The sequence below is a fragment of the Lagenorhynchus albirostris genome, chromosome 20 (genome assembly GCF_949774975.1).
Source record: "Lagenorhynchus albirostris chromosome 20, mLagAlb1.1, whole genome shotgun sequence".
Lineage (NCBI taxonomy): Eukaryota > Metazoa > Chordata > Mammalia > Artiodactyla > Delphinidae > Lagenorhynchus > Lagenorhynchus albirostris.
In genome coordinates, this window is record NC_083114.1 from 52,881,495 (window position 1) to 52,899,147 (window position 17,653).

Below are 17,653 nucleotides of genomic sequence, written 5' to 3' on the forward strand. Positions count from 1 at the left end.
CTTGTCCTCAGGAATTACAGAATCTGCAATGTGGTTCCCCCTGCAGAGAATATAAAAGTCCGGCCACCGGCAAAACTATGACTGGAGCAGAGGAAGGAAGGAAAAACAACATGGCTCCACGAAGCAGGACAAGCTGCCATGTGAGCTGGGAGGATTTACTCAGCAGAGGAGTAGCAGCTTCTAGTGGGGAGAATGGAGGTTTATTTACAGCCAACAATGCTTCATCAACCCTTCCTGGAACCAGCCCCACCGAGTGCACTCAAAGGTCTGGAGTCCAACTTGAGACAAAGCAACATAGCTTCCGGCAGCTGGATTCTGCCAAACCTCAATGTCGTCTTTTCTCCCCAGTTCTGGGAGCATTAGGCACAGAGAAAGCACTCTGAACAGAGGGCAAAGGGTAGCCTCTCCCCGCTCCAGGGGAAAGAATGCTACAGACTTATGTTTTCTGTTGGATGATGTAATCCTGCATCTTAAAACTAGGGGACAGCTGGGGAGGCAGATCAGCAAAACAAAGCCTCCCAAATCTTCTGTCCTCTCAGACCTGGGGCTGCCCCAGGAGTTATAACACCCTAATGACATCTCACTTCATGAGCAGGGTACCCACTTAAAAATGAACCCTCACTGTGGCCTGAGGCGCCGGGGGCTCCCTGCCGGCCATTTCAGCACTCTCCCCCCACCCGGATCCTGGCAAAGCTGCTCCCTGGATCACCCCCTCCCCACTCCTGCCTAGTAAGCCCCATTCAGACTTCAGACCTTGGTTCAAGGAAGCTTTCCTCCACCACACCCGCATCTGGCCAACGAGACATCTGCCCTATTCTGTGCTCTCACTGTCTTGTTTACCACTGTGTTCCCAGCACCTGCAATAGTCAGTGCCCTGCCCACAACAGGTGCTCAAACACTGATGACAGACAGACAGACACACAAACTTTCTCCCGCTCTCTCTCCTTTCTAATCGGTTAACTGCCCAGTGGTCAGTTTTTCTCCAGTCCAGTTTAGGGTTTCAAAGCCACCATCATCTGTAGTGCATTAACCCCCAGACTCCAAACCTGTTTAAGCCCACAGTTAATTTCAATGTGTGGACTCGATATAAGAAAGGGAGGCCATTGTCGGGCTTCCCTGGTGGCGCAGTGGTTGAGAGTCCGCCTGCCGATGCAGGGGACACGGGTTCGTGACCCGGTCCGGGAAGATCCCACATGCCGTGGAGCGGCTGGGCCCGTGAGCCATGGCCACTGAGCCTGCGCGTCCGGAGCCTGTGCTCCGCAACAGGAGAGACCACAACAGTGAGAGGCCCACGTACCGCAAAAAAAAAAAGAAAAGGGGCTTCCCTGGTGGCGCAGTGGTTGGGAGTCCGCCTGCTGATGCAGGGGACACGGGTTCGTGCCCCGGTCCGGGAAGATCCCACATGCCGCGGAGCGGCTGGGCTCGTGAGCCATGGCCGCTGAGCCTGTGCGTCTGGAGCCTGTGCTCCACAGCGGGAGAGGCCACAACAGTGAGAGGCCCGCATACCGCAAAAAAAAAAAAGAAAAGAAAAGAAAAGAAAAGAAAGGGAGGCCAGCGGAGGAGCTAAATAAAGGGGCTAGAGCTGCAATAAAGGTTGATATGGGACAAGCAGGAAGGTGTGCATGTAGAGGCACCAATGCTGAATTAAAAAAAAACCCTTAAATCTACCTTGTTGCTCCTAATCTTAAGACAAAAAAAGAATTACCGTATAGTTCTTAAATAACTTATCAAGCATTTATTATGTACCAGGCAATGGGCCAAATACTGGGCATGTGGAATGAACAAAATTCAGTCTAGGGGGATAATTTTAGGTATCACGCTAAGTAAGCACTTCAGTGAAAGGTCTCATCTAATTCTCACAACAGGCTCATGAAATCGTGGGCAGACAATCCTGCTGCTCCAGAAGCCACTGGTGCGCCTAGGAAGCCCTCCTGAAAGCTTCGAGCTGATGGTCAAACGAGGTTTTCTGAGGCACATGTGAGTCACTTCAGGTTGCCAAGAAAGCAGCAACTCTGGAACTTTTGTTGAGATACCTCCAAGCTCCAGAATAAAATTACTGTCGTTTGACAGACACGGTTGGGGGCGTGGATCGAGAGTGGCAGTAACCCAAGACTTACTGGAAGTCACTGAACCCAGTGCCGCGTGGGGGACAGCCCACCCGTGGCACAAATGCCTGGTGTGGGTTGTTCTACCCACACACCCAGGAGAGCCCTGGAGAAAGCCCATCACCCGCACATTTCCTTCGGCTGTATCCTGTTGGTCAGGATTGGGCCACTGCCACGGCAGGCTGCCTGCCTGGGGATGGAAACACTCGACTTATCACAAAAATGGGCGGAAGTCGGTGGGGCCACTTTGGATGCAGTGGACTCGCCTTCACTCCCAGCTCACTGCCGGGAAGGCTCAGCTCCCCAAGCAGAAAGGTTTCTACAGGAAAAGCGTTAAACAGGCAGCTGCCAAGACAAGCTAAGCCAGCTCAGACTGAAGCAAAGGAGGGCAAGGGGAGTGGAACAGTCTCTCTCTGAAAATCCTGCCTCCAGCGATGCCCACAGGGCTCAGCATGGCGCTGATGCTCTGTCACGTGGAACCAACCAGAATTCACGTGAAGGCAAAGCTCTGGCTGGAGCCACTTCTGAAGGGGAGACTTTATTATCTGACTACAGCAAGCGTAACCACAGATTTGATTCAAGACCCCTGAAGACCCTGAGTTTCTTGAAAGCTGTAGAAGATGCTCAGAGAGGGCCATTCCATTTCTCTCTCTCCCGCCCAGGGTGTCAGGTGGGCCGTGCCTGGGCAGAGAGGTTACCTCACGTCAAGGATTTGAGTCAAGTCCTCAGTGGTGAGGCCAGGTTGCACTTTCTTCTTAAGGGTTTTCCACAAAAACAGTGTCTCTATGCTTTGAGTTGGAGAGCTTGGAGCCAGACAAGGACAAAGAAGACAGCTTTGTGAGGCTGAGGACAGCAAAGCCAAGTTTTTGAGACACACCTCGACAGCGCCACCCAATTACGAAAGCATTATCTTGTCTGGGGGGTCAACTGCCAAGCTGCAATGTTAGATTAACATCGGGGCAAAAAGCAGTGAGATGCCAGAAAGCCAGGAGTGTGGACATGCACACTGGTCCTCACGTAAATACTGGTAGGAAGAGGATTAACTATCTACAGGGCCAGAGGGAACGCCAGAATCTTTAAGGCACTGCTTAGGGAAGATTTAATTTTCAACTGTATCCCAATGTTAAGAATACAAACGAGTAAAATCCTGTCAAATCCAGAAATCACACAGTAACATCTCAAGGGACATGGATTGAAACACAGAACGAAGGTGAGAAGTGCTGGATCCCTAAAGACAGGCAGCTTGCTTTCTGCATCATAAATTTCAAAAAGATAAATCATCACTGGGGAAGGCCCCAGCCACGCCTTGGTTAGTAATCCGTGGCATGTAGTCCCGTAGGGAAGGAAGTCTGTCAGGGCTTGCACGGCTGATGGGCAGGCGGACCGGGCACGTAGCGGCTCCTTCTCGGAAGGAGAACCGCAAAGAGGCGGGGTGGGGCTTCTGGGGCTTCAGTTGACTGGGAGCGAGTGCAGTCAAGAAGGCCCTGATGGCAGCTGCGGTGCAGCCAAGAGGAGGGGTTAGAGGGAGAACAATGGTCCTTCTCGCTCTTTGCAGGAGACCACAACTTCCAGCAATCACAACATTTCTCCCAGCGGTGTTCAGCTACAGATATAGACACCTTCTTCGGGAGGTGTCAAGACAAAGGACCTACCTTGGGTTTCTTTCAATCTGGACAAGACAGCTACTTCCACAGCCCGCCCTGTCTCTGTCTTTCTGTCTGCTGCTCAGTTCAGATCACCACCCAGACAGACTTGTAGACCCCAGCCTGGGGTGGGTGGGTTCTCCCCAGCATGGAAATTCTCTGTCACTCACTCTGCAAGGGCAACCCCCGCCTTGCTAAAGACCAGGCCTAAAGAAGGCCACGTGGCTATTCACTGCGGTGAGAGCAAGGAAATGCCAATGTTAAATAAGCCTGGGCATTTTCAACAGTTCAAAGGCCGAATTACAATAGCCAGAAGTTACGAGTGGATGTGGCTCATCTGTTGCATATTGGCTGAGTGCAGCTTTTTCCATAAATTTCGCACACGCATATGCACTAAATTGAGTGGCTGTCTAGCAGTCACAGGCGAGAAGATGTTCCACTGAATGTTCAGTTGTTCCCAGGGGCTTTCTGGGCTGTTGCCAGGATTCTGTAGCCTGTAATCTGGTTGGCTATCTCTTTGTAAATGTACATATAACTCAATCACAATAAATATATAGTACTTTCAAAATTCGAAAAAAAAAAAAATGAGTGGATGGCTCACAAGCCAGCAATGGTCAAGGGCCATTTCCTTCTCTGGTCCTAGGTGAGTCATGCTGTCATTTTTTTTTTCCTAATAAGTACTCAAAGGATCATGGGGTATGGGGGGTGCGGAACATGGGGGGCAGATAGGAAAATACAACCAAGATGGAGGGACCAAGCATATATTCACACTCTAAACAGAACTCAGTAAAAGCTAACATACGTTATTCAAGTCTCATAATAACCCCATGAAGCAGATTTTATTATTTCCCTTTTACAGACGAGCAAACTGAAGCAAAATACAATGAAGCCGTTTCTTGCCCAATAAATAGCAACGTTGGAATTCAAGCTCCAGCCTGACTCCAAAGCCTAGAGATACCACTTCCCAACTTCTCACCTCCTCCCTTGAGACCAGGAGGCTGTGAATAGTCACAGTTTCTTCGAAGCCCTTGGTTCAACCACTGGGGAAGCCAACATCGAAGACCAAGGAGGTAAAAATTCCTCTCCAGGAATGACTCCATAGCAGATCACAGGCAAAGCAGGTGTTAAACCCTTGACTTAAGGGAAAGACGGGCAGATCTATTACCTTTTAACTGTAACGATCAGGGGAAAGAGCTCAAGAATCCATGGTGCCTCAGCGAGTTAATGTCTGAGTTGACTTGAACGGAAGACAAGGTCCTGAGGACTTAATCATATACACAGTGGGTGCTGCCACCCCTGTCCTTAGCCTAGAGATTTCCTGGGGGCTTACAGAAAATATGCTACCAAAACCGAATCCTACGAAGCCAGCCTCCCTTACTGGGTGAACGATCCTGCAGACTCCCAATGAGAACTCAAATTTTAAAGAATGAGTTCTTTCTTTTGACTTGTGTAAAGAGCACGGCACACTTCCTGTCCATCAGGGAATCTCACTGGAAAGAAACTGCCTACATAACACTTTATTCGATAACAGTTACAAAAACATACTCACATTTTGCTACTATAATGTGCCATTTTTGGATTTTATTTTAGCTAGCTGAATATATGAGAAGAACTAAGGGAAGTGATGTGAAGAAGTGTGTTGCTACTGACTGGTATTACTGCTAGAACAAAAGCTGGTGAATCTCAATCTTTTCTTCATCATTCCCCATTTGGAGGTATTTAGAAAATCACACAAAAAATTTCCCTACAGCAGTTTTATTGAGATATAACCCACCACTTAATTTTCAAGTGTTATTTTTTCATTTGTGTCATGCTATTATATAATTACCCAAACTACAGCAACAGTGAAGATGTTTATAATACAAATGAGAACAAAACTGGATACAAAATATATATGCCATTATACAGGTAAACCTAAAAAGACGGAAGAATGAAAATGGCTGCACTGTTAGGATCATGGAATTAGGTGATTTTTTCTTTTCTTAAATATTCAATCTTGCTTCTCTAATAGGCTGACAATAAAATAGGCACAATATAAAAACAACAAAACCCTGACAAGATATCCACTAGAAAAAGTGCTATATGACCCTTTCCATGTCAAAGACCTCTAAGAAAAAGTCCAAGTTTAAGCTCTAACAAGACAACCTTTGCTGTCCCATCCTGAAAAATAATTCTCCATAGAACATTCCTCAAGTGAGGGTTCCCCAGAAGCTCACCAAGCAAAGGCACACAACGCCCATCACCACGCGCTGGAAAGGGCCTTGGTTCCTCTGCTGCACCCCCCAACCTGCCCTCTGAAGCAGCCTTCAGGCTACTAGAACCCACGCTGCTTGTCTGTGGAAAGCTTAGCATCTCCTTTTCCGATTCCAGAGTCCTGGAGGTATAGCAAACACACCCAAAGCCCAAAGAGGAAAACATTTTGCTCTGCATGGATCCTGCGGAAACTGGCAGCCTCTCCCCTTTCGCGGTGAATAAGAGAATGGCTGGCAGGCTCCCGAAAGTTCTTCCTAGAATCAGTTGTCAACAACAGACTCCTGTTGTTGAAACAAGCTCCTCGGGCTGTTTTCGGTCTCCAGATCTTTGATTCTGACATTTTAAAAGATCAATAATAGTGCTGGGTCGGGGCAGGGGGGTGGGGAAGGGCTGGAGAGGAGAGGAAGTTTGGGAATTACCGAGTCAGTTCTTCCCGAGGCAAATCCTTCATCTAAACTCTGAGTCAAGTAACAACACATGCCGATGAAGACGCTCGACCTTCTTGAGGGAATTCAGGTGTGTACGTGCAGCCACCGAAGGCAGAGGCCCATTCACCGCGCTGAGCGAGGACCTCACCAAGCCCCACCGCTCTGGGACTCTAAGACTATCTACCAGCGCAGTTCCCAAGCTGTCTATCAAGGCCCCCCAGGCCCCCCCTGATAAAAGTGCCGGTGATATTTAAAAATTTCAAGGGAAACAGCATTACTTGACATCTGTCAGATACCACACTAATTTATGTATTTTGTTTTCAAGTGGCTACTAAATTGTGAGGACACGGATGCTGACTGCAGGCAGCAAATTACTTAATAAACAGAATTGTTAGGTCATTTCTTTGGGCCTGGGAGTTCTGTGAAAACTTCCTGTGATACCAAGGGTGCCGTGAACTGACAAACTGTGGCAACTTCTGACCTCCAGGATGAGGGCGCAGAATCAGACTGTGTTTGGGTGAGAAGGCTGAGTACTGCTCACAGCTGCATCTTAGGCTGAGAAAAACTTGTTCCTACACGTTCTCTCCTATCACTGCCACAATCACCTGGAACAGTGGGTATCATGGCCCGAACTTCAGCCGAGCTGAGCACGGTTTAAGTTATGTGCCTGTTGGCCACAGCTGGAGGGCAGCTGAGCCAGCGCTCAACCCAGGTCTTCTGACTCCAAACCCACTAGACCGGCTCTGAGTTGTGAACGCCACATTTCTGCACTACTTTTGGGCTCGAGGATTTTTTTAAATGTTTTCTTGGAGCTGGGGTTGTACATGCCTTTTAAAAAATGCCGGCACAATTTTTTCCCCACCCGATGTCACCTCTTTGACCCAGAGACACTTTTATTTTGACAGATGTTTGCTCCTTGGGCTGAGAGGATTCTTTCCCTGGGTCAAAGCCTGGACCACAGCGCCTCAGGGGGCCGGCCATCCCACCCCGCACCGGGAAGCCGGGCCTCCCGGTCAGCTTGGCAATGGGCTGCTCCAGCTTGCCCATGCCAGCTCATCAGTGCCCGTGTTTATTTGCAAAGGAAGAGTGTGTCAGGGACAGTGAGTGAGTGGAAATACCTTTATCCACGGGAACTGTGGGAGTGGGGAAAAAATAAACAAGGGGAAACGTTCCAGGGCAACTGAGGTAAAACAAGGACAAAGGAGAGTGGTGAAAAGGGAAGCTCACAGGCCAAGGGCAAATACATGGAGGAAACACTTGAGCCTTTGGGCCCCTGGCCCTGTGCTAAGGAGCTGGACAGACGACTGCCACTCCTAGTCCGACTTTTTCTAGGACATTAGTGCCACCTTCTGCTGAGTAACTGAAACATCTGAGTCGGGCTGCTTACTGAAGAGATGAGACCAGAAAGTTGAAGTCAGAGAACAAGATATGGTGGAACAGAAATGCTGAAGCACTGTTTCCTGTGGGACACTCTGCCACGTCCTCCAGCTCCTTTTCCCTAGTTTAGGGCAAACTCAGCAACCCGAGGGCCCCATCCCTGCCACCCCGGGCTGATGGATCAGGACCAAAGGCTCCCTACAGAGGGGGGTCTGGAGTTCTCATCTCTTCCTCCAATTCCCAAATATGGGACTTGGCACTCATAGGTAACCCCAAACATCAGAGTGATTAAAAATAAGGGCAATTCCCAGTCTTTGTACTCTACATTTGTACTTCCTAAAGTCAACAGATGATACAGTTGGAGAATACTCAACTTTGCTTATCCACAATGCCAAGTCCTTTCCCAGAAACACCCTGGGGGTCTTAGTCCAACCCCACCCTCACATTTCTTTTAGGACATTCGTTCCTGAAAAGGCCAGAAACAGAGCGTTCACTACCTCCTGTGACACCTCGACTCACTCCTGGCCAGAGACGAAGGGCAGCTCTTCGTTATGCGAAGGCAAACATCTCCTCGTTGCTTTGAGTTCTGTGTGGGGCTGCCACCGCCCTTCCCTCACCAGACCTTCAAACAGCAGACAGAACTTCCCACTCCCAGCTCCTTAACTTTCCCCCACGTGACGTGGCTTTAAGTCTCCTCACCTCTGCTCTCCTTGGAGCAAAGTCCGGTTTAAAATGCAGAATCCAATACCCCACAACAGACCCAGTGACATGTACGACCAGCCTGGGAAGCGTGCTGAGGGGGCACTGGTCGTCGCAACTAACGCTACTGAATGCAGACGGGCCAGACACCAGTAAGCTAAGCATTCGTTACATTTACTCAGTGAATCGTCACAAAACAAACGAGGCAGATTTGATTATGCAGTCTCGGTGTCCTCCAGACGCTCTACTGCCTCCAATACGGCTCAAGACCCCATAAGGCTAACAGCTCAATGGACAGGTACAGGGCAATGAAAGCAGCTATCAAATAGTTAATTAATATTACCAACCCAAGAGTTTTGTTTTTGAAGAACAGTAGTTCTTGAAGTTGATCTGTGGACCCCTGGGGGGTCTGCAAGGTCAAAACTATTTGTGTAATACTAAGACATTATTTGCCCTTTCGCTGTGTTACATTTACAGGGGCAACAATGGGTAAACTTCTTGGCCCTTTAGAATAAATCAAAGCAGCGGCACCAAATTTAGCAGTAGTCATACTCTCGGTTTAAAAAAAGCAAATTTCACTTAAGAATATCCTTGAAGCAGTAAAAATGATTCACCTTGATCACTGAGTACATTTTAACATTTTGTGTGACTGAGCTGCAAGCTGAACTAGCTGCTTTCTTCATGGAATATCACTTTTACTTGAAAGAATAACTGACAAACTATGGTTATTCAGACTTACGTAGCTGGCAGGCATTTTCTTAACAACAAAGCCCGCAACTTCAGGGAAAACTCTCATGGTATTATTTACAGGCAACGATAAAATTCAAGTCCTCAAGCAAAAATTAGACTCTGGGAAAATACATACTTCCCACTGTGAGCATGACAACTTTCTGATACTTCATGGCTTGTTTGATGAGATCAGAAATGTCACTAAGATTTTTTTTTGGATACTACAGAACAAAATGTGTCAACATTTAGGAGACCTGCATAACTCGGTGAACCAACATTGTCCAAATCACTAGTGTCTGATGATGTAATATCATGTATGGGCAAAAGAGCCATTTAAAGTGCGAGAGACCCGTGGATTTAAGTGAAGCAGAGTCCAAAAAGTTCATTGATTCACATTTTCGTTGCAACTAACCTTTAGGAAACTACCACCTGTTGAGTTATGATGAAGCATCAAACATCCACAAGTACTTGAAGGGCTATCAAAATACTCTCCTCTTGGGCTTCCCTAGTGGCGCAGTGGTTGAGAGTCCGCCTGCCGATGCAGGGGACGCGGGTTCGTGCCCCGGTCCGGGAGGATCCCGCATGCCGCGGAGCGGCTGGGCCCGTGAGCCATGGCCGCTGAGCCTGTGCATCTGGAGCCTGTGCTCCACAATGGGAGAGGCCACAACAGTGAGAGGCCCACGTACCGCAAAAAAAAAAAAAAAAAGTTATGTGTAACTTTAAGATGAAAGGCATCAGCAGCTTCTTAGAAGAGGATAATCCAATCTTCTGGAGACTTAATGAGATGTAAGTCACTGGAGCTTCTGACTTGGTCTGCTGTTAATTGAATCAAAGTCAATGACAATCTGGCTGCACTTTGGTGTGAATTTCCTGAAGGAAACCCTGGCCATTTCAAACATGAGCCTCGCGGCTATTGTCTCACTGCTGTCGTGGTATTTATCAGACATAAAAATAACTTCTTTTATCCCTGCCTGGATGATGAGCTTAGCACATTCATTACACGGGAACAAGGTGACATACATGGTACAGCCTTTCACGTTGGCTGAGTTTTTGTTCATAATGGCATTCAGCTCGGCGTGGCACACCTAAGGGTATTTGGTATCCAGTATACTCTCCGCTGTCGTCCTCCAAGGCAAGAGGTCATCACTGCATCCATTTGGCATTCCATTGGACCCAATGCCCACAATCTTGTTTTCTGCATTCACGATGCAAGCTCCCACCTGGGAATTTGGATCTTTGCTCCTCTGTGCTGATAAGAAGGCCACTGCCATGAAATACTCAGGCCATTCCAAATAGTCATCACCTTTTTTACAGGGAAATTCGCTCATGCTGGGTCCACGCGGCCCTGCCGCCCACGTGGCAGCTCCTCTCGGACGCCCCGGAGGCCACCGCGCGCCCCGCGAGGTTGACCAAGCGCCGCCGGCCCCGCGCCGCTTCCCCAGCAGCACGTTGGACCGGGAGGGGGCCTCCCCGCGGCCGCCCGCTGCCCCGGCTGCCCCTCCACTCCCGGCCCGCGACCTGCAGGCCGGCGCCCGTCCCCGCTGCCGCCGCCGTCCTGCCGTCCCGCCCAGGAAGGAAAGAGGGCTGGACTTTGTGTTCTCATTTCTGAGGGCTCCCTAACAGGAACAGAAATTGTTCCTTGAGGACTTTTCATTTCACAGATTGGAAATTCAAACGACTGAATGAAATACAGTAACGCACATCAGTCAACCTCCACGTGGGACCAAGAAGGGGGAGGCTGAACACAAAACGACACTAACCAACTTCCCCATCCTACCCCCTCTCTTTCTTGGCCATTCTTCCTCCCTCATACAGGAATGTCATTCCCAGGGGATCTGCTGTATTCCAGAAGGGGTGACAGTTAAGGGCATGCACCCTGCTCTCCAGCCAACTTCCCCAGGAGGCTTCAGCTTCAGGCGAAGGCTGGCAGCTGTACACATAAAGGCTCCAGGTCCCACAAATCCTCCTTTCTGTCTACAACTGAAGCCCTGACACTTGGCGACCCCCAAGGCTTATTTTATGCACAGGCTCCAAGGCCCAAATACCCCAAACACTAAGACAGAAGATGGACACTAACACTACTGTGAGCCCAAGCAGAGCTGGACGGTCTTGATGCAGGCCACGGGTCTACCCTCCTGCTAGTAATGCTTGGCCAGGTTCTGAAGCCTGCATTCCTCACTAGGCACAGAAAGGAGCTAGCATTTGTGGTTTGTAGGACAACATTTCTTTTTTCTCCTGCATGCTGGTGCCTAAACGTTCTTTCTTGGTAAAATTTCTTATCTGCATCATCCGCAGCTCTTCGTGGGTTTATTTCAATGGTTGGCACAGTTCTAGCCAATCACAAAATCAGCTCAAATTTGGAACAGCTCATGCTATATTTTTGGATATACCCCTGCTTTACCTTATAATTGGGGATAGTTCTCCTAAATTCCACTAGGACACCTTAAAGGCCTCAGCTGGTTTTAAAGCAGTTTTTAGACACAAAACTTGGTCCCTATTCCCCAGGCCCAGAGTAATGGAATTACTCTTTTTCTTTGGAAAAAAAAAAAAGTTTGTCCCCCAAAGAATGCTTCCTCAACAGGCACATTTGTATTAATGCCCAGCACACAGTACCCAACACTGGGGGGACAGGGTGGTGGTGGTGGTGGTGGTGGTGGTGGTGGTGGTGGTGGTGGTGGTGGTGGTGTGTGTGTGTGTGTGTGTGTGTATGTATGTATACGTGTGTGCCTTAACCTTCATCACGATGGGGTCAAGGATATGTAAATTACTCTCAGCTGCTACTGGGATGGAAACAGAAGAAGAAATGACTATGTTGTTTCAAAACAAGCCATTGTGTGTGGTTTACCCGAGAGTGGAAGGGCACAAGCCTGGAAAAACAAGGCTGAGGCTCAGCATCCCCCGTAGCTGGGGGGCTCATTTCGTCTGGCTCTCTATGCCCTTCTTCACATCTAGACGACTAAAGAGAGCCCATGGTACATGAGGCAGCCCTTACGGCTTCCTGATTCTAAAAACATTCCCACACCTGACCCACCTGCAGGGGCAGTGACCCCCCAGGGCCCACCTGGATTCGGAGCAGAGGTGGGCTGCTGCACTCAGCCCAGCCTTTCACCTTGGCGGCGAGGCTGGGAAGTGAGCTGCCTCAGGACAGTCCAGGGTAGCCTCCAGGCTTCTCTCCCCCGACTTACACATGGTTACACAGTATGTTAGTGAGACAGATCTTGACTAGACACACGAACTGAGCCATATTGTTAAAAATGCCTTGTTCGTATCCAGCCACCCCACCACAGCCAACACCAAATACCTTTGGGTCATCAGCCTCAGGTTTTTCAGTCTCTGAATCGTCATCTTCCTACAAGACAAAGAATTTAGAGCATTAAGCTTAAAGATTGGGCCTGAGGTTCTCACATGCATAACAGGGTTTGGAGCAAATCTACCCAGCCTGGGTTGTCCCACCAAGAACCCCTCCCCTACCATATGACCCAGGCTCTAGAGAAAGAGAAGGAGAAAAAGAGATGTTGCGGGGGGGGGGGGGACGACAACGGCAGCTCAAAGTTGTTATGCCAGCAGTGCCATAGCCTATATTAATGAAAATGCCTGAGATTAAAAACCACAAACACAAAAATGGAGAAAGGTGGCAATATGCTTGAGAAAAGAATAAGATCAGGCGCCACAGGATAAAACAGAAATGGCGTTTCCAGTGAAGTATCGGTGATTTCAAACCCGGTATGAGTCTTTTTTTCCTTCTTTGTCTTTCATGTACACAAATACATCAGACTCAGAGCTCCAATAACATTGTTCGCCCCCGGAGTGCCAAGACCCCCACACGCTATACCCCAGCGCTTCAACCAGCAACACCTGCACCAATATGAACAGTAGGAAGGTAGGCATCAAACGACCAGGGCGAGTGAGCGGGGAAAGGCAGGACTGAAGGGCAACGCCCAGCCTGTCCTGGGTCCCAGCTGAGTGGGCCCTGCCTCCATGCAAGTGCTCACAGAACTGCCGGTGACCTGTTCCATCCAGCCTTGCTCCCTATCCAAAGGGCCTGCCTGACACAAAGCACCACGCGGGCAAGGCATTTTCCAAAGTGTGCCCTGACCTCACCCAAGCTAGCCCACCATTCCACTAAATGCTAATGAAGGTCAAAGATCAGCTACCCTGTTAGGTAGCTATAATCCATATCCGTTCCACTACCCAGCACACCCCAATACGCGGGAGCCATGATTTAACATCCAACAGAAAACTGTTTCATTTGAAACTGCTTTTTTCAATCACTTTAACCCCCAAATTAAAAAGCCTGCCAGATGTTAATATAAACACCACCTGAGAGACTTGAACTACACTGATGGCTTTGAGATTTAATTGTCCTGCAAGGCATCAGTGAGCCACAGGTTTTAAATGCAATCTCCAAAATCTCCTCCAAATGAAACCCATCAGGCCAAATAATCAGAGACGTAGCTCAGCCAAGTACAATCACATTTTAGAATGTCTATATTGGGATTGGATGCGAGGATTTTACTAAAATTTGAAATAAAGCTTAAATCTGGTAAAAATTCTATGCAAAGCAAATACAGAATAACACTTCAAAAACACACATCGTGCAAATTTGCTGAAGAAAGTAGTTATGGATATTAAGCCACTATGTATGCACTTAAGAAAAGCAGAAAAATGAAATAACTTACAAAGCTTTTCTAAACAATTTTAGTCAATTCTGAATTATCAGCAATCATGGGGGAGGGGAGGCCTAAGGGGATAAAAAGGTCTTCCAAAACAACAGAAAATACAAAACGCGTTTTTGTTTAATTTGTAAAGCATTTTATCCCCGCCCTCCCCCCACCCCCCGCTTTTTTTGGCCGCACCTCACGGCTTGTGGGATCTTAGTTCCCCAACCAGGGATTGAACCTGGGCCCTCGCAGTGAAAGCACAGAGTCCTAACCACTGGACCGCCAGGCAATTCCCTGTGAAGCATTTTAATGTTAACATTTAAGTATCAACGAGTAACAAAATTTTCAAACAAATAATATAGAACACTGAGCGTTTTAATTAGAGCTGTTGCTAAATAACCAGATTTTATATTGAGATTCAACTTTGTATGTCTCTGTGTTAAGCACCAGCCTGAATCCTTGTTTTTCTCCAAACTTTAAAATTCTGGCCCATGATGCTCAGGTGACAGTGTACCTAAAGTCTTTCTGATTAATTAAGATGCAAGTTCTCTTTCCTTTGATAGTCAGCACACACTAAACATCAGGCAAGATTTGTGATCGAGAACACTTTGATAAAAAGTGCCAAGTAAATAGTCAAGAAAGGAGTTAATAAGGATCAAAGCACAAATAACTGTCCTTCCTCGTCTTTCTAATAAACCGAAAAATTTGAATGAACCCCAACCAAGATTACAAATAACACAAAATTGAGTGCAGATATAAATGATACACCAATTAGGATGAATGCACTGTTACAAATGGAATAAATTATCTAAACAGGGAAAACCAACACAAAACACCCATTGATATCTGTGTTAAATAAAATTGTCCACTATCTTTTCCCCCAAGTTTCAATTCAAAGGTTAATACAAAATGGTTCGGGTGAAAACGAACTTGATTTTCAAATAGAACTACTGATATCCAACCCAGTTTCCTCAACTGATACTTAAGAAAATAAAAGTGGGGGAGGGGATGAAATTAGGCATGAAATGGAACACTGTTGGTACAGGTCAGAAAGTTTCTGATAAATGGTCCTCTGAGCAGCTCTGGATTTGGGAACAGACTTACTTACCGACTGTTTGCTATTCTCATCCTCCTCTTCTTCATAGCCATCTTCATCACCCCCAAGGCGAGAAAAATCATCCTCTCCATAGGCTTCAGATACCAATCCGCCCTTCTCCTCTTAAACAGAAGAGAAAAATAAAATGAATGAATGGGGAAAAGAATGCAAAAAAAAACCACCTGAGTGATCTGAGTTGCCAGGACTATCTCTGAAGAGAAAAGGAAACCTAAATCTCATGTAAGTGACCTTAGGCCCAGATTCTGCTTTACGGAAGATCACAGAATTTAGTGCATGAATTCATTAAAAGAACAGGGAAGAAAACCAAGTAATATTAAATTCCGTTTCTAATGCTTCCAATCCACCTATTATGCCAGCTGAAGCCTTCCCTTCTCTGAACTATTATAGCATGTTGTTTAAACATCTCTTTTGAACAAACGTATGGACACCAAGGGGGGAAAGTGGCGGGGGTGGGTGGAGGGGGTGGGATGACTTGGGAGATTGGGATTGACATATATACACTAATATGTATAAAACAGATAACTAATAAGAATCTGCTGTATAAAAAATAAAATAAAATTCCAGAAAAAAACCCCATCTATTTTTATCTGCATATGTCTACCTTGTATCATAGGCACCAATGAACTTGTCTTCTCATCAAGACAAGGACTCTGTCATTCTCGTTTTTGTGTGTCCTCCCCTAGGAACAGGACCTTAAATGGGGGCACCTGGAGAGGTTCCCAATCATACCTACTTGAGAAACAAAATCTTTTCCTACGTTTAAAACAGAAACAACAACAAAGCCCCAAAACAAAACAAATTACTGGGAAACCACCAGAGAACTTCCTGACAGGCAGAGACCACACAAAACTGAGAGGAGCTAACCCAGTCCAAGGCCCCCCGACCCCCATCACTTTCCAAATGAGGAAACCAAGGCCCAGGCACGTTGGGTAACTTGCTGCCTCTCTACGTCCCCATATAGATCTGTTCCCATTTCTTAACACTGTGATTCTTAACCAGGGTGGAGCAACAACATCACCGATGGGCTTTAACAACTCACAAAGTAATGGAATCACCAAGAAGCCTTGGAAAGCTCACAAATGCCCAGGTTCTTCTCCAGATCTACTGAATTAGACTCCCTCGCAGTGGAGACAGGATGGATGTATTTTTAAAAGCTCCAAGATATGGCTAAAGCATATTGTTAATTAAAAGTTTCGCTCTCCCCCACCAAACAACAAGGCCGGAGAAAATAGGTGGTGGTTCAGTAGCCTTGGACCCTCTCCATCCTTCGTCCATCCTTCTGCCCAGCACGATACCCAGCAGGGAGAAGACTTTCAGTAAGTTTCGGAAGAATAATCCAATCAAAAGAAGAAGACGGTCCATTCTTGCTACAGAGCATCTAACGCTCCGACTATCCCAGGACCCTGAACGCCCTTCGGGGCTCCAGAGCCCGATACCTGGGGCCCAATGACCATCTCTTTCCCTCCCGCCTGCTAGGGGAGCAGCATTCCGAGCAGACATCCGATTCTCCCCTTCCAGCTCCCTACTCGGGCCTCACCAGCTGTGCCGCCCGCCGTTTCAACTCCTGCCTCGCCGTCAGACTCGGGCTCTGAATCTTCCGCGTAAACTGCCAGAGACGACAGAACACTCTTCTTCCCCGCCATCTTATTCCCACAGCCCCGGCGTGGCTCACTCCTATGACTCCGAAGAGCCGACTTCCGGGCGGAAAGTCAACTACTTCCGGATCCCAGGAGACCCCGCGCCCGTTTCAGACCTAGAACCAATCAAAACGGCCGTTTCCGCGTCTGGCTCCGCCCCTCGCGCCAACGCTTGCGTAACGTCATCACTGCGCGACGGATACAAGCTTGTGTGGGTTTACCTGACGTTGCATTCCCAGCAGTTTGGCTTTTGAGAGTTACCTGTGGCTTATGGGGGTCTTCGAGTAGTTCCCGAGCCAGCGGGCAGCAACTGCCCGACAAGAGCCCCTCGCTCCTTGGGGCCCACGGCCGGCTCTGATATCTTGGGGTGAAGAGAGGGAGGCTTCGGCTGGGGAAGGGAGGAAAGAACAGATCTAGGGTTCAGAGGAGGAAAAGGGAAGAGCTCTCCTCTGGGCGCGGGGGTCGTTGGGGGGGAGAAGGGGTCGGGGTCCTGGGGGCAAGAATGGTCGTCATGGCTGTGCTTATAGAGCAGAGGGTGGATCTTAGAAGAAAATTCCATCTTCTCCAAACTGTTCTGAAGACATTTGTGTTTTTTCTCGTGATCTGATTTCTAGCTCTGCGCTATACCGTGGCCTGGGATAGTTGGGTGTTTTTATTTTCACCGAGCATAAAATTGGAGATAATTACCCAGGAATGTATTGCTTGAGGCTGTTCACCTGGAGCTATATTATTAGAAAATAATATAGTTTTGAGTGTAATAAAGCAAACTTATAGAAAAAATAAGTAGGCTTTGAAAAGCAGAACAGAGGGTTCTCCTTGCAACCATATATGATCATCACCTTTGCCTTAACCTTTGGCCACTGTCGTCAAGATGAGTACCAACTCTTCCTCTCCTTTTGACCCTGAGCGTCGAGTCCGGAGCACGTTGAAGAAGGTCTTTGGGTTTGACTCTTTTAAGACGCCTTTGCAGGAGAGGGCAACCATGGCTGTAGTGAAAGGTAATG

The 17,653-nt window shown here is 47.8% G+C and overlaps 3 protein-coding genes across 3 annotated transcripts in view; 1 reads left to right on the top strand and 2 right to left on the bottom strand.

Moving 5' to 3' along the window:
• SAP30BP (SAP30 binding protein) overlaps positions 1-16,701 on the bottom strand; it is a 34,027-nt gene extending 17,326 nt beyond the window's left edge. The window contains exons 1-3 of the mRNA XM_060133828.1: positions 16,550-16,701; positions 15,004-15,113; positions 12,536-12,583 (exon numbers count right to left, since the gene is read on the bottom strand). Of these exons, the coding sequence (XP_059989811.1) occupies positions 12,536-12,583; positions 15,004-15,113; positions 16,550-16,655 (264 nt within the window). The 5' untranslated portion in view covers positions 16,656-16,701. The remainder of the gene's footprint in view (positions 1-12,535; positions 12,584-15,003; positions 15,114-16,549) is intronic.
• On the bottom strand, positions 9,879-10,655 carry LOC132511296 (deoxycytidylate deaminase-like). The gene is given in 1 exon segment (XM_060134388.1): positions 9,879-10,655. A coding segment is annotated over 1 exon segment (537 nt). The 5' UTR covers positions 10,563-10,655; the 3' UTR covers positions 9,879-10,025.
• Positions 16,702-16,851: 150 nt separating the features above from the next.
• The window catches only part of RECQL5 (RecQ like helicase 5), a 38,099-nt gene continuing 37,297 nt past the window's right edge, over positions 16,852-17,653 (top strand). Inside the window, exons 1-2 of the mRNA XM_060135777.1 lie at positions 16,852-17,006; positions 17,511-17,647. Coding sequence (XP_059991760.1) covers positions 17,521-17,647 — 127 coding nt within the window. The 5' untranslated portion in view covers positions 16,852-17,006; positions 17,511-17,520. The remainder of the gene's footprint in view (positions 17,007-17,510; positions 17,648-17,653) is intronic.